Source organism: Carassius carassius, chromosome 30 (assembly GCF_963082965.1).
Source record: "Carassius carassius chromosome 30, fCarCar2.1, whole genome shotgun sequence".
Taxonomy (NCBI): Eukaryota; Metazoa; Chordata; class Actinopteri; order Cypriniformes; family Cyprinidae; genus Carassius; species Carassius carassius.
This window is the reverse complement of record NC_081784.1, coordinates 6,701,909-6,715,120: the sequence shown is the minus strand read 5'-3', so window position 1 is coordinate 6,715,120 and position 13,212 is coordinate 6,701,909. Positions and strand designations below refer to the sequence as shown.

Below are 13,212 nucleotides of genomic sequence, written 5' to 3'. Positions count from 1 at the left end.
AAAATCTTCATATTTATTTAATCAGTAATGCTTCTTCAGGTATAGAATGGTTGTAAGACAGATCATTCCTGTTTAAATAAATATAAGGACTTGGCAGCATGCAGGTAAGTATTCCTCCATTTTTATTATTTTAGAGACTCAATAATTCTAAAATCATATTTGAAATAATGAAAACAGAGGTTTAGTTTAAAAGCACTTTTATGAACGTAAAACTGTTCAAACAAAATGTATTCAATAATTAGTTTGAGTAAAGTACAGTACATAAATCAATATTTGAAACATTTTTCTTTGCATAGTGTAAATTTCATTTTGTATTAATGCTTTTCAGTTTCCTTTCCATTCATCCATCAACTTTGTTGAATAACTTACTTAGCACATTAGGGTGCATTACACTGCATGTGATACAGTCTTTAGCCAAAATGAGATATTTTAGAAGGTAGAATAGTTTTGCTGCCTACATTTTGGAACAGCTTTTGTGTTTGGGAGCATGCCTATAATGCCTTAATGTTTTGGAACAGAACTTTGGTGGGTTGCTTGCCATTAAACATGCTATTTACATTGTTATTTTATTATTATTTATTTATTTTGTTGTGCTGGTTGTGGTACAATATATAGTTATTGACCTTATTATTCTAAGAACGTATAACGCAGTTTTAATGACAGGAGTGTGGCAGGTCAGATCCACCATTAATGAACCATAATTACCTCCGCTCTGTCCAAATCGAAGGCATCAGTACAGCATTTTAAACGGTCAGTGCGTCTGTGTTACCATGACAATAAAATGTCATTCTCCAATGTATCACTGTCTTGCCAGTTCTTTTTGCAGCCATTTGCCACGCTCCAAAAAAGCAATTTAGAGTAATTCCTGCTTCATCGTGCTGGTGAAGAAGATGCATGCGTATTTCAGAGGGTGCAGGTTTTCGCCTCCAGATGGAGGTCGCACATATGACGTGATTGTCATGCGAGGAAGAAGCACTCAGCCTGTGGCTCCTCTAAATCTTGAGCTGATCTGAAGTCCTGTCAGGGCTGATCATACACACTGCCATCTTCCTCTTTAATTCCACACTACATCATTTTCCATTTAGCACAAGGGACGGTTCAGCATTTCTCCCAAATGACTGCAAATATGCATTTCTATTTGCAAATTAAAAATGAAACAATGTTGACCCATCCATAACCATCATTATAAGCAAAATCTGTATTATAGTTCTAATTGCATCAAAAATGTAAAGCATTTCTACTATCCTCCCACAAAATGATTAAGGCGCTGACAACAGTTTAGTCCCGTCAGTAATTTAAAATGTGCTTTTCTTTTTCCTGGTGTCTGGATCTTCATAAGGTTAGACTAATGGCAGCTATGAAAGTAGAAGCCAGACACAGACGTGCTTATACCTTGTTATATTGGATTGCAGGTTGTTAGTGAATCAAACACAGGTTTTTGGAAAGAAATACTGAGGACATGCAACAAATAACAAAGAATAGTAGCCATTGATACAGACCTGCTATTAATAAAGGAGCTTTTCCAGCTGAAACATGGCACAAATATAGACCTTTTGTCAATATGTTTTTTGTGGAATAGACCATTTTTGAGACCCATGAGAAATTACTATGTGTATTCTGCTTGTGTGTGTGGAGATGAGAGCTGAAGACGGACAGTCTGTGCTGTAGTTCTTTTAAGAGAATTAGCCAGACAGACAGAGAGTCTGTGCTTATTCCATTAGCAGCACCTAAAGTGTCTTATGGGGCTCTAGGATTATTAAATGGTGCTCCAAGTCTTCCCCTTATCTCTCGCTGCAAGAAAAAGTGCCATTTAATACAGTAGTGCGTTGTAAAGTATCCCAATGCCAGTATGTAGCTGTCAGTGGAAATGAAACGGCAGAGTTATATGAACCAGACTTAATTCACTTTGAGGCACTGAAAGTTTTCTTTCAAGTTAAAGTTGGTCAAAGTGTTAAAGGAGACTTTTCAAGTACGTCAGCCTTCAGTTATCTTGATGGAGTTTGGATCATTTAATTGAGCAATATTTAATGTTGCTTTGACAGCCACAGTGTGAATATCTATCTATCTATCTATCTATCTATCTATCTATCTATCTATCTATCTATCTATCTATCTATCTATCTATCTATCTATCTATCTACCTATCTACCTATCTACCTATCTATCTATCTACCTACCTATCTATCGATCTATCGATCTATCGATCTATCTATCTATCTATCTATCTATCTATCTATCTATCTATCTATCTATCTATCTATCTATCTATCTATCTATCTATCTATCTATCTATCTATCTATCTATCTATCTATCTATCATCTATCTATCTATCTATCTGTCTATCTATGTGTCTGTCTGTCTGTCTGTCTTCCTGTCTCTCTGTCTGTCTGTCTGTCTTCCTATCTCTCTGTCTGTCTGTCGTTTTATCATTTTATCATTCCTTCTTTTGCAACACCGACCACTGTATACATCTTATTAGTATAACATGTCTTGACAAATGTCTTGTTTTTCTAGTCAAAAATTGCTGTACGAATTTACTTGAATTTCAATACATTTATATTGTTTCCTAATATTCAAATTGATATTCTGCAATTCAGTTCTGATCCAGCAATTAACTTGAATTCTAAATTTAGCTTTGTACTATGCAAAAACCTTTTGAGGTTAGCCAAAATTTGTTGCAAAGACTAATTATTAATTAGTATATTTTAATAGAAGATTACAAAACATTTTTGCATAATGTACACTGATAAACCATGCACAGTAAGACCAGAAAAAGTTTATTACAAAGTAAATAATATTGACTTTAAAGGACACGAAAAAAGCATCATGTTGTAGCTGCTTTTTTTAAAGAATGATGGTCAGCTTTCCAAAGCATTTTTCGATATCTTTTTGCACCATACCTAAAAATATCATAAAATGATTCTAATCTTCACCTTCAAGACGAGTCTATAATTTAGTGTCTGTATTTATGTGCAACTTCCTTTTGATCACTTGGGGACTTGTTTATCTTCTCAAGTACTAAGATGTGAGGATAGCCCACAGCACCTTTCCAAACATAAACGTCAAGGATTTTGATTGGAGAGAACTGATCCAAATAATGTTGAATTAACATGATGAAAAGAATTCATAATTTAAAACGTACTTCCCTCGCTGAGATTTTTTCTGTGTAATTTTCATTTTGTAAACGATGACACTAGTAATAGTCCATTCAGTCAGTACTGAAAGAAACTGTAGAAGAAAATGCTGTATGGTTATTTGTGGTATGTATTCTATATATTCTCATATTAAGGAAGGATTGGTGCAACCATAGTTAATGAATTGTTTGGATGCTCCTTTTAGTGTCAGTGCTTTTATTTTACCTCACTTGTTGAATAATGGAAAGCAATATATTTGTATTTTGGTGAAGCAGCAGCATTTGTCATAAATATTAATATAGGAAAGGCATTTATGTCAAAACAGAAACAATTCTGCTCGAACAGCTGAAGAGTGCTGTTTGTTTCAGTGTAGATGTGGGGAGTATGTAACATTAATTGGCGAGGAGAAAAGCATTTCCAGGCAATAATCTTGACAGAGTTGGAATAAATAGTTGTTAAAACGAGATATTGTACTACATTTCAAGAGTGTAATGAAGGCAGGATCACTGAAATATCCAGACTAGGAAAAAGGACCATTTAAAGGATATTGTTTTCTTTTGCATAATGAGTCTGGCTTAAATAGCCTGCATATAAGCATCATGCCAGTTTGACTCTTAGCTATGCCTTATAGCATCAACACATCATTTACATTGTGCTGATTTGTGAAAGCACTGAACTATTAACAGGCATCCACTGCTAGCAGAGATTTGGTATCCGTGTATAGTGGCTTAGATTTTAGCCTGTTCCTTGCAGAATATGGTTTCAGAAGACTTGGAATATAGTGAGTATGGACTACGTTGGCTGAGCTGTTGAATAATTCCATAAAATTCTTCTGTAGGAGGAAACTATTCATATATATATATAAGTTAAACAGGCTTTGTTGAGATGGTTATGAGAAAATCAGTTATAAAATGATAAATTGACTGAGGTTTACTGGGGGAAAAAATGGCTTATTAAACAGAATATCTCATATCTAAAGTTTTGATTCGTTTTTTAATCCCTGTTTATTACTTAATAAATTTAGCTACTGAGGAAATTATCTATGTCATTAGTGAATTAATGACTTTGGTAATTATGTAAATGTTTTAATTATTTTATTAAGTTGCCTCCTACTATCAGAGGTTTATTTCAGTTGGTAGTATCTCATTTGCAGAGTGCAGTGACCTTGAAATCTTGAAATATTTTTTTCATGAAGCATGTGTCATTAGCACACATAGCTGCGTAATATAGCTAACATAACATTACTTAGCGAGCCGTAGTAGAGGCTTTGGAAGGAGCCCAGAAGGGAGGGGGTGGAGTGAATGGAAATAATGAGCTGTCTTTAAAACAGTCGTGAGAGGTCTACAGTCACTCGATTTTTATACTTTCTTTTTCAGAGTACTTACATTTTAATTATGTATTGATATATAAAATATATATAAATATATAAATATTAAAGTTTAAACAAATTTGGAAAAAAAGTTTTTTATACATTTTTTTTACCTACCCTGCCTTTAAGACTGACGCAGTTTTAGTTTTATCCAGCTGTATCTTTCCTTAGTGCAACTTATAACATCCAAGTAAAAGATATAACACCAACATGTAAAAAAATAAATAAATAAATAAACGGTTGGGAAAATGATTAAAGAATCAAATTATTTGGCTTCAACATCAAACGATATGTCTGGTGAAAATTCAGGGCAGCTCACCATCCAACAAACAGCATACCTAAAGTAAAGCATGGAGGTGGTGATATCTTGTTATGGGCTGTTTTCTCCGCAGCAGGGACTGGAGCATTTATCAGGATAGAAGGAAAAATGGATGGGGCAAAATACCATCAAATTCTTGAGGAAAATCTGCCATAAATCTCAACATCAACTTTAACTGAACTTGAGCAGTTCTGCAAAGAAGAGAGGGTAAATATTGCAGTCTAGATGTACAAAGTTAGTAGAGACCTCTCCCAACAGACTAAAGGCTGTAATTAAAGCAAAAGGTGATTCAACAAAACACTTACACCAGGGGGTGAACCTTTTTTCAACTCTGATTATGTTTATTTTTTATTTATTTTATTTTTTTCTGACATGTTGGTGTCATATCTTTCACTTAGATGTTATAAGTTGCACTGAGTAATATTTATTAATTTATTGTCAAACAAACAACAACATAGTTGTCTGGAATTTCTTGATGAGCTCAAACACAACTAAGACACTAAGGCAATAGCAATCACATTCATACATATACATAAATCATTCCAACCATTATAAAGAATGAAATACAAAAAGTTTAAGTGCCAGAAGAGTTTAAAACACAGACCATCCTACTATTCAAAAAGCGCGTGTGTGTGTATACATATATGAATCCCAGCAGCACACAACAGCATCGGCACTTTGACATCATTGCGCGCCTCCCTTTACTTCAGCTATGGTGTACTTTACTGTTCTCTTGAACTTCCTCTGTTGCCATGGATACAGACACAGTGGGCTCAATATCTCCCAGAAATTTGCCTTTGTAAAGGGCAGGGTGTACTCAGGATTTTAGCTGAGGCTGTGTGCCACCCCCTCCACTTCCTCTGCTACCCAGCTCTTCAGGCAAACCCACATGTGTAAAGATAAAGTACATTTGGTACTTATAGATACAAGTCAAATTCCCACTCAGGTTAGGTGCTTTTGGTGTCACATGCCTTCAATTACCTTCATATGTGATCTAAATTCATCTGATTATCTCTGTCTGAGGTTATCTACATAAGTGGTCAAAATATTTTTGTAGAAATTTTAATGTTTGCAAAATAAGTTTCTTATGCTCACCAAGGCTGCATTTTTAATATCAAAAATACAGTAAAAATAGTGTTATTGTACTGTTTAAAATACATGTTTTCTGTTTAATATATTTTAAAATGTAACTTTGTCCTGGGAAAGCCATTACTCTAGTCATTACTTTAGTGACACACGGGCCTTTAGAATATATATATATATATATATATATATATATATATATATATATATATATATATATATATATATATATATATATATATATAGGCTATAAATGTTCTGTTTGTGCTTGCCCATTAACCAGCAGCAGTAAGCAAGCTACTTAAGAGTGTCATCATTACTATATTTATAGTAGTTAATTTATGCTCTGTGTGGCATAAGTGTTTCTTCATCAGTCATTAGCAGTTGCCCATATGGTCGTGAGGTCCTGCGGTGACATGCATGTGCCATGAGCCTCATCACCTCCCATCTCATTTGCTAAGCAGCTAGCATTAGTTAGGAAATAGAATGAAATGCATCCAGTGCCTAGGAATGAAAAAGGAAAACAGTTTTGATTGGTATTGGTACATGTATTTAGCACTTCATTGGTGCTAGTGTCTCTGAAAATGTGGTGTTGAGATCCAGTTGTAAGTGTCTTAAAGTATCTACCTCTAATTTAAAGTACATCCAAACAGAGATAGGTGTTCATGTAAGTGTGAAATTTTTGTTGAAAAGCTGTGGCTTTGCATTTAGCACACATTTAGAGGCTTCATTTATTTGAGCAAAAATACAGTAAAAGCAGTAATATTCAGAAATATTATTATAATTTAAAATAGCTGCTTTCTATTTTTATGTATTTTAAAGTGTAAATGTGATTTATTCCTGTGAGGACAAAGCTGATTTTTCAGCAGCTATTAATCCAGTCTTCAGTATAACATGATCCTTCAGAAATCAAAATAATGATTATATGCTGATTTGGCATTCAAGAAACATCTTATTTTTATAAGTGTTTTTATTTTTGGAACAAATTTCTTTATTGTTTGTATCTTTTGATTATTTAAATGCATCTTTGCTAAATAAAAGTAGGATTTTTTTTAAGTCTAACTGACCCCAAGTTTTAGAACAGAAGTAGATCAATATAAAAATGACCCCAAAAAAAGCCCCAGAAGTTGTAGAGTAATAGTAGAGCCGGGGTGTTTTCTCTGGGTCAGTCTGAATGAATCAGTCTGAATTAACAATATGGCTTTAATGGGGAAAGACTAATTAAAAAAGCAAACAAACAACACTTAGATATAAATAACACTCGAAATTGCCTGAAAACATGATCTGTGGGAGTTTTTAATGAGTAATCAGATTGGTGAAATTTAAGGTAAATCTCAGTGTCTGTGACTAATATTTACCTTATCCAAAAAATTCAAAAATAGTTAAAAGTTAACTGTTAAATAGAATAGCTGAACATAAATTCACGAATAAAATATATTGTTTAAATTGTTACTGCCTTGAGTTATTATTTTGGAATAAATGTAAAATGCTTAAAAATGCTAACTTGATTAGATTTATTCTTGCTTTTAATAAATATAATATTGATTACGTTAACAATTAAAAAAAATAGATATAAAACAAACTTTCTGATAGTATAAGTAATGTTTATTTCACCTAGAAAATGTGTCTGGGACATGAATTTACATTTGATTAAAAACTTTGCCTCCTCATTTCAGAACACCACTGTTGTATAGACTGATTAATAGAGAATACACAGTGGTGTTGGCAGTTTGCTTTTTTCTTTTACAGTGTTACATAAACAGAGGCAACAGTGAAAGTAAAAACCGTCCACAGACAAGTAGGCCATAATGCCCTTTTACTTCTAGAGGTCAAGTAACAGTGCATGTAAAAGGGAACATTGGTCCAGGAGGTCGTCTGGTTTAGATGCTCACTGACTGTGAACTTCAAACTGAATCTCTCAGACTCTTTATGTATGAACTCATGAAAGCTGATTACTGAGAAATTGTGGTTTTATGGCAGCGTGAGAGAGCTCATCAGTATCTGGTGTCCGATTGCATGCTGCCAGCTGATCCGTTTTCACAGCATTCATCCAGGCCGCATCAGGTGGACTGGGAGCAGGTGGAAGCAGGGACTTCATTATGTCCCGTCCAGTTAATCTCTGGCTCATGTCAGCTATGCTCCCAACTCTTTTCTGTGCCATGAGCATCCAGGCCCTCCCTATGTCAGATTCACTTTATTGGCAGCTAGCCGGTGGGTGAAGTTCACCACCCTTAAAATGTTTTAACAAAGTAAGATTTATAAAATTTCTAAAGTGAGTATTATATATTTCTAATTATGCCCTTCTCTAAAATATGAACATGGGAATGTAACATTCATTTGTCAAATGTGGTGTGAACCCCGGTTTTAGGAGAGAGGTGTTTTTGTCACATGCTGATCGTCCCAGTCATAATGGATTTGCATGGAACACATTGACTGCCAAATTCAGTGAGGAAGATACTCATTTGGTGAGAAAGATGGTAATATTTTGTGGTTTTGGTGCTGAAGTCATTTCTCTGACTGCTCACTGTTGTTGACAAAGTGTTGAGAATGTCTGGAGCGCATATGTTTTAATTGCAGCGAGATTTCCTAGATTTGGATTTAGAAGCATGAGATGTTGATCATGGTGGGTTGTATGACACATATCACAGGATAGATAGATAGATAGATAGATAGATAGATAGATAGATAGATAGATAGATAGATAGATAGATAGATAGATAGATAGATAGATAATATTCTAATATTCTGCTCAAGAAAGATTTCTTATTATCAATGTTAAACAGATGTACTGCTATTTCTACAACCCAGTACATACCATCAAACTGCCCAGCCCTTAATGATGGTCTAGACAAGTCTGGAGTGAAACATGTTATCTGTCTTAGAGGTGTTCACGGGTCCAAAAATTCATGCCCGAACCCGAAAGAGACCCGTAATGTACTACACCGAACCGACCCGGACCCGTCTAATATTTCAAAAGCTGGACCCGGACCCATGTAGATCCGAGAAATGCCTACCCGGACCCGACCCGGACCCGTCTATTATTTGAAATCTGGACCCGAACCCGCCGGGAAGACACAGACCCGACTTGACCCGACTGTCACATATTCCACCATAAGTTGCTATTACAAGTAAATAAACCTGTTGCGAAAAATACAGCTTTTTGTCTTACCTAATTTAAAGAGCCGTAGTCTCTCTTCATTGTACCTGACTGCCTGTGATGCATTACAATCCTCCGACAAGAAAGTTATTCATGTTATTCCTCTCGTTATTCCAAGTCCAAGCTTAATCCACTCATTATTTCAGCTTCAAAAGTCCACTTGATGTCACGGTGACGGATGACAAATGCTACTGTGCACATGTACATTCTGACTCGTGTTAACTCGCATAATAACTTCGACTGTTTGCCCTTTTGAACTATAATAACGATCGCTCGTGCAATGCCATGGCCGCTGACGTTATTTATTTGCTATCATCTGATCTCTGTGCTCTCTGCTCTGCATTGAGTCTGAATCTGACCACTAAAACTTTAAGATTAAACGGTTCATTTATAATATTATAAAAATGGGAGAAAATGTAAAACTCGGTTTGGCGGTCGAAGTGTCCCTCACTGGTTGCCATAGAAACATGAAATGCGCTCGAGACTGCACATGCGTGCTAGCTGTATCAACCTAAAATGCTTTAACGCAATTTGAGCGTCATAGAAAACATTCATGTGACAGTTCACCTCAGATTGTGTTGCTGATTTGAAATATATTAAATATGAGTGTGTCATGTCTGCAAGCATTAATACCGTGCGTGCACTTGTATTAACATTGAGTCTGCGCACTCTGCTTCTAAAAGCAGAGAGAGAGAGAGATCGCTTTTTTTGGCTCACTCTTTTCTTTTCCTAATTTTACAAGTTGCAAGTTACAAAAAACACAAGCAGTCTTTGATAACGGCCGGGTGTTCTCCGTTTCCGGTGACTCCGATCGCACGGTTATTACACACAATGTTAAACAGACCCGGGACCCGAAGTAATAGACTCGAACCCGACCCGGACCCGGCTGATCATTTAAAATATAGACCCGAACCCGTACGGGTCCCGGGTCGGGTCCCGGGTCGACGGGTCTTGGGTGCACTGTGAAGACCTCTAATCTGTCTGCAACATTGTTATTGTTGTTTTTTAGTAAAACTTTTCATGACACTTTGACTGAAAATAAAAGGGAGTAGATGAAATGAGGGATCCATTATTTTGTATTTTGTATTATTATTTTGATTTTCAATCATGGTGGTTTCAGTGAGTTTCAGATTTATTTCTTGTGATTTTAATTAATTTAAATGAGTGAAATTTAAGTACTTTTTATCCAAACTTAGCCTCAGTCAATGTCATATTCCACTGACAGTCCAAAGACCCTCATTTAGACTTGTTTCAAATGTTTCATTTATACTTGTTACAATGTTTCAAAGTGTTTTACCTGTTCCTTTTCTTTCTCTTTCTCTTTCTCTTTCTCTTTCTCTTTCTCTCTCTCTCTCTCTCTCTCTCTCTCTCTGTTAAATGGATAGGCCATATGCACGATGACAACTGCATTTCTGCACTTCTTTTTCCTGGCATCCTTCTGCTGGGTTTTGACAGAAGCTTGGCAGTCCTATATGGCTGTGACGGGGAAAGTTCGGACCAGGCTCATACGGAAACGCTTCCTCTGCCTGGGATGGGGTGAGTGCTTGGATGTCCATAACACTTACAGTATCTTTACATCTCTCCCTCTTTCTTTCTCTCAGTCTCTATTTGTTCACTGATGGACATTTTTACTGCTCGATCATCATCATGCAAACAGTATATACTTCTCAAATGTGGACGATCTGAGTGGGTAATTTTTAAATATCATCTCATATGTTCCATACCTCCCCAGGGTTTCTTATACAGGACCACTTTACTCACATCTGATTGATTACAGAAGAGCTAACACTCATCCCTCCAGTTACCTAGCAACAAACAAGGCTCTCTCTTTCCATCAGTGCAGTGTTTTGCTTTGTGCAGAGCAAAAAGACGAGACAGAAGAAGATAGACAAATACAGATATGTGAACCGTTTATTAGTTTGGCTGTTCTGATGGTGGATTAATTAAATTATTGGTATCCATTAAATGTTTATTATACACATCAGTTGTACAGTGGTTGTTTTTAACTAGTGTGCCGATCATAAGTGGTTTGTGTTCAGTATCTCAGAGCTTAATGTCGGTGGAATTCATAAATGATGTCTGCTGTCAAATGAACTTGTTGCTCCTGCTTGTATCAGTCCATGACTCCATTGCCATAACAACGGTTGCTAAGCAGTGAATAGACCAGACAAAAATAATAAATTAAGGATGCCAACAGCCACCTTCCATATCATTATACCTCTGTTAATGCCTACCTCTAGCATGACACGACACGCTTATTATTTATTGATATGCATTAATATATATATATATATATATATATATATATATATATATATATTTATTTATATTAAGTTTAAATATATTGTAAAATATTATTATAAAATATATAAAATTATATTTATTTAGAAGATTATATATGATTAAATGTGTAAACCAAAAATATTAAGCAGCACAACTTAAAAAAAAAAGAAAAAAAAAAGTTTTTAACTTTGAATGTATTATTGTAAACAACCGTACAGTAATGTTTTTTGTTAATTTAGTGGTCTGATAAAAGCTTTTCAAGTGAAAAGTATTTCATCTCCTTTCACTGTTTTCTCTTTTTGCTAGATAAATGGTGTCCTCAGTGTAGAAGTACTAATCTGAAACATCTGTTAAGGATCAAAAACCAACAGCTTCGTCTCCTTAATTGCATGGCCCTTATTCAGGTCATAGGAACACAAGAGCCACGTCATTCTCGCTATCTGGCAGGCTATTCTGTGTTTGTTCAGCTGAACTATTAATCCACAGGTATAAATTGTATCTGTGATGGAACAACCATATCATCACGGACAGTTTCCAGGTCAAATTCATTAATCCTTCTCAGATACTCTTTCTTTTTTCGTCCATCCGGAGACTAATTTTAACTTTGTGGTACAAACAGTGGTGCTGTGTGCACTGCAGTGTGCTTTCAAATTGGTTGAGGATGAAACTGCTTGGTGGATAGGGGCGGAGTTTCGTTTAGACTCAACAAAGGAAGGGGGGCACCACAAGAGCCCTCGCTGGTTTTTCAGACAAGCTGATTGCATCAATAAATTTAGCCAGGAGTGAGAGAGGGACGGTGTTAATATTCAGATCACGGGACAGTGGCAGGAGCAGAAAGAGCCCTTTCATAATGGCAGTCCTGCTTAAGACCAGCAAAGATGAGAGACAGAGAAATAGAGAGTGAGGATTAGAAAGATAGCAGATATGATATTATTATTATTATTATTATTATTATTATTATCAACCAAGACCTATTTGATCGTTTCAGCCTCTCTGTTAAAAATCTGTTGTGATAATTGCATTTCACATGCTGGGTTTAGTGTAAAACTCCAGGGATTCTTATTAGATTGTTTACCTGCTCTCATTTTACAAACAATTTAGAAGTTGTATTGTGTCTTGAATACCTGATGTGCTTCTGAAAGCCTAAAGTGATGTTTGTTAAGGGAAGTAGCATTTACTATTGCTAATACTAGGGCTGTGCGATATTAAAGAAAAATGCGATATGTGATACATTGTTAAAAAATGTGATATTCGATATTTGACATGCAATACGATATAGCTTAAGTGTTTAAAATAAAATTCAATTATATTTTTAAATATTTAAACATGAAAATTATATAACCAATTTGTTTCACATTCTTTCTTGGAAAAGAAAGAATCACTATAACTTCTGAAAGTGACCAGCAGTGTTTTGGCAGTACATAAAAAGTAATGTCACAAATCAGAAAATGTCCTTTTAACATCAGTGTGAACATAAAAAAAAAAAATATATATTATATATATATATATATATATATATATATATATAATAATAATTGTAACTTTGCTTTCCATACATTTTAAGTACTTTTTCATATACCTCTGCAAAAACTATAGTCTGAGAAAGTAAAAAATAAATAAATAATTTACTAGCATAGATAAAATAAACAGTAGTATTCAGGTACAGAAATTTAATAATTAAGTGTAAAATAACACTGCATTGTGTTCACTGTATTAATTAAATTTAGATTGAACTTTGTTATAGCTGTTTTGTTGTTTGATTAACATTAGTGACATATTCAGCAGCGTGTATTTATATGCTGCTTTCCCTTTCAATCCGACTGCACTGATCCAGTTTAGTGATACACATCCGATTTCTTTCTCAGC

The 13,212-nt window shown here is 35.0% G+C and overlaps 1 protein-coding gene across 5 annotated transcripts in view; it reads left to right on the top strand.

Moving 5' to 3' along the window:
• Window positions 1-13,212, top strand: part of LOC132110482 (adhesion G protein-coupled receptor B3-like) — a 164,686-nt gene that overhangs the window by 136,054 nt on the left and 15,420 nt on the right. For all 5 annotated transcript variants that reach the window (XM_059517124.1, XM_059517123.1, XM_059517125.1 and 2 more), the window contains one exon: window positions 10,449-10,599. In XM_059517124.1, the coding sequence (XP_059373107.1) occupies window positions 10,449-10,599 (151 nt within the window). The remainder of the gene's footprint in view (window positions 1-10,448; window positions 10,600-13,212) is intronic.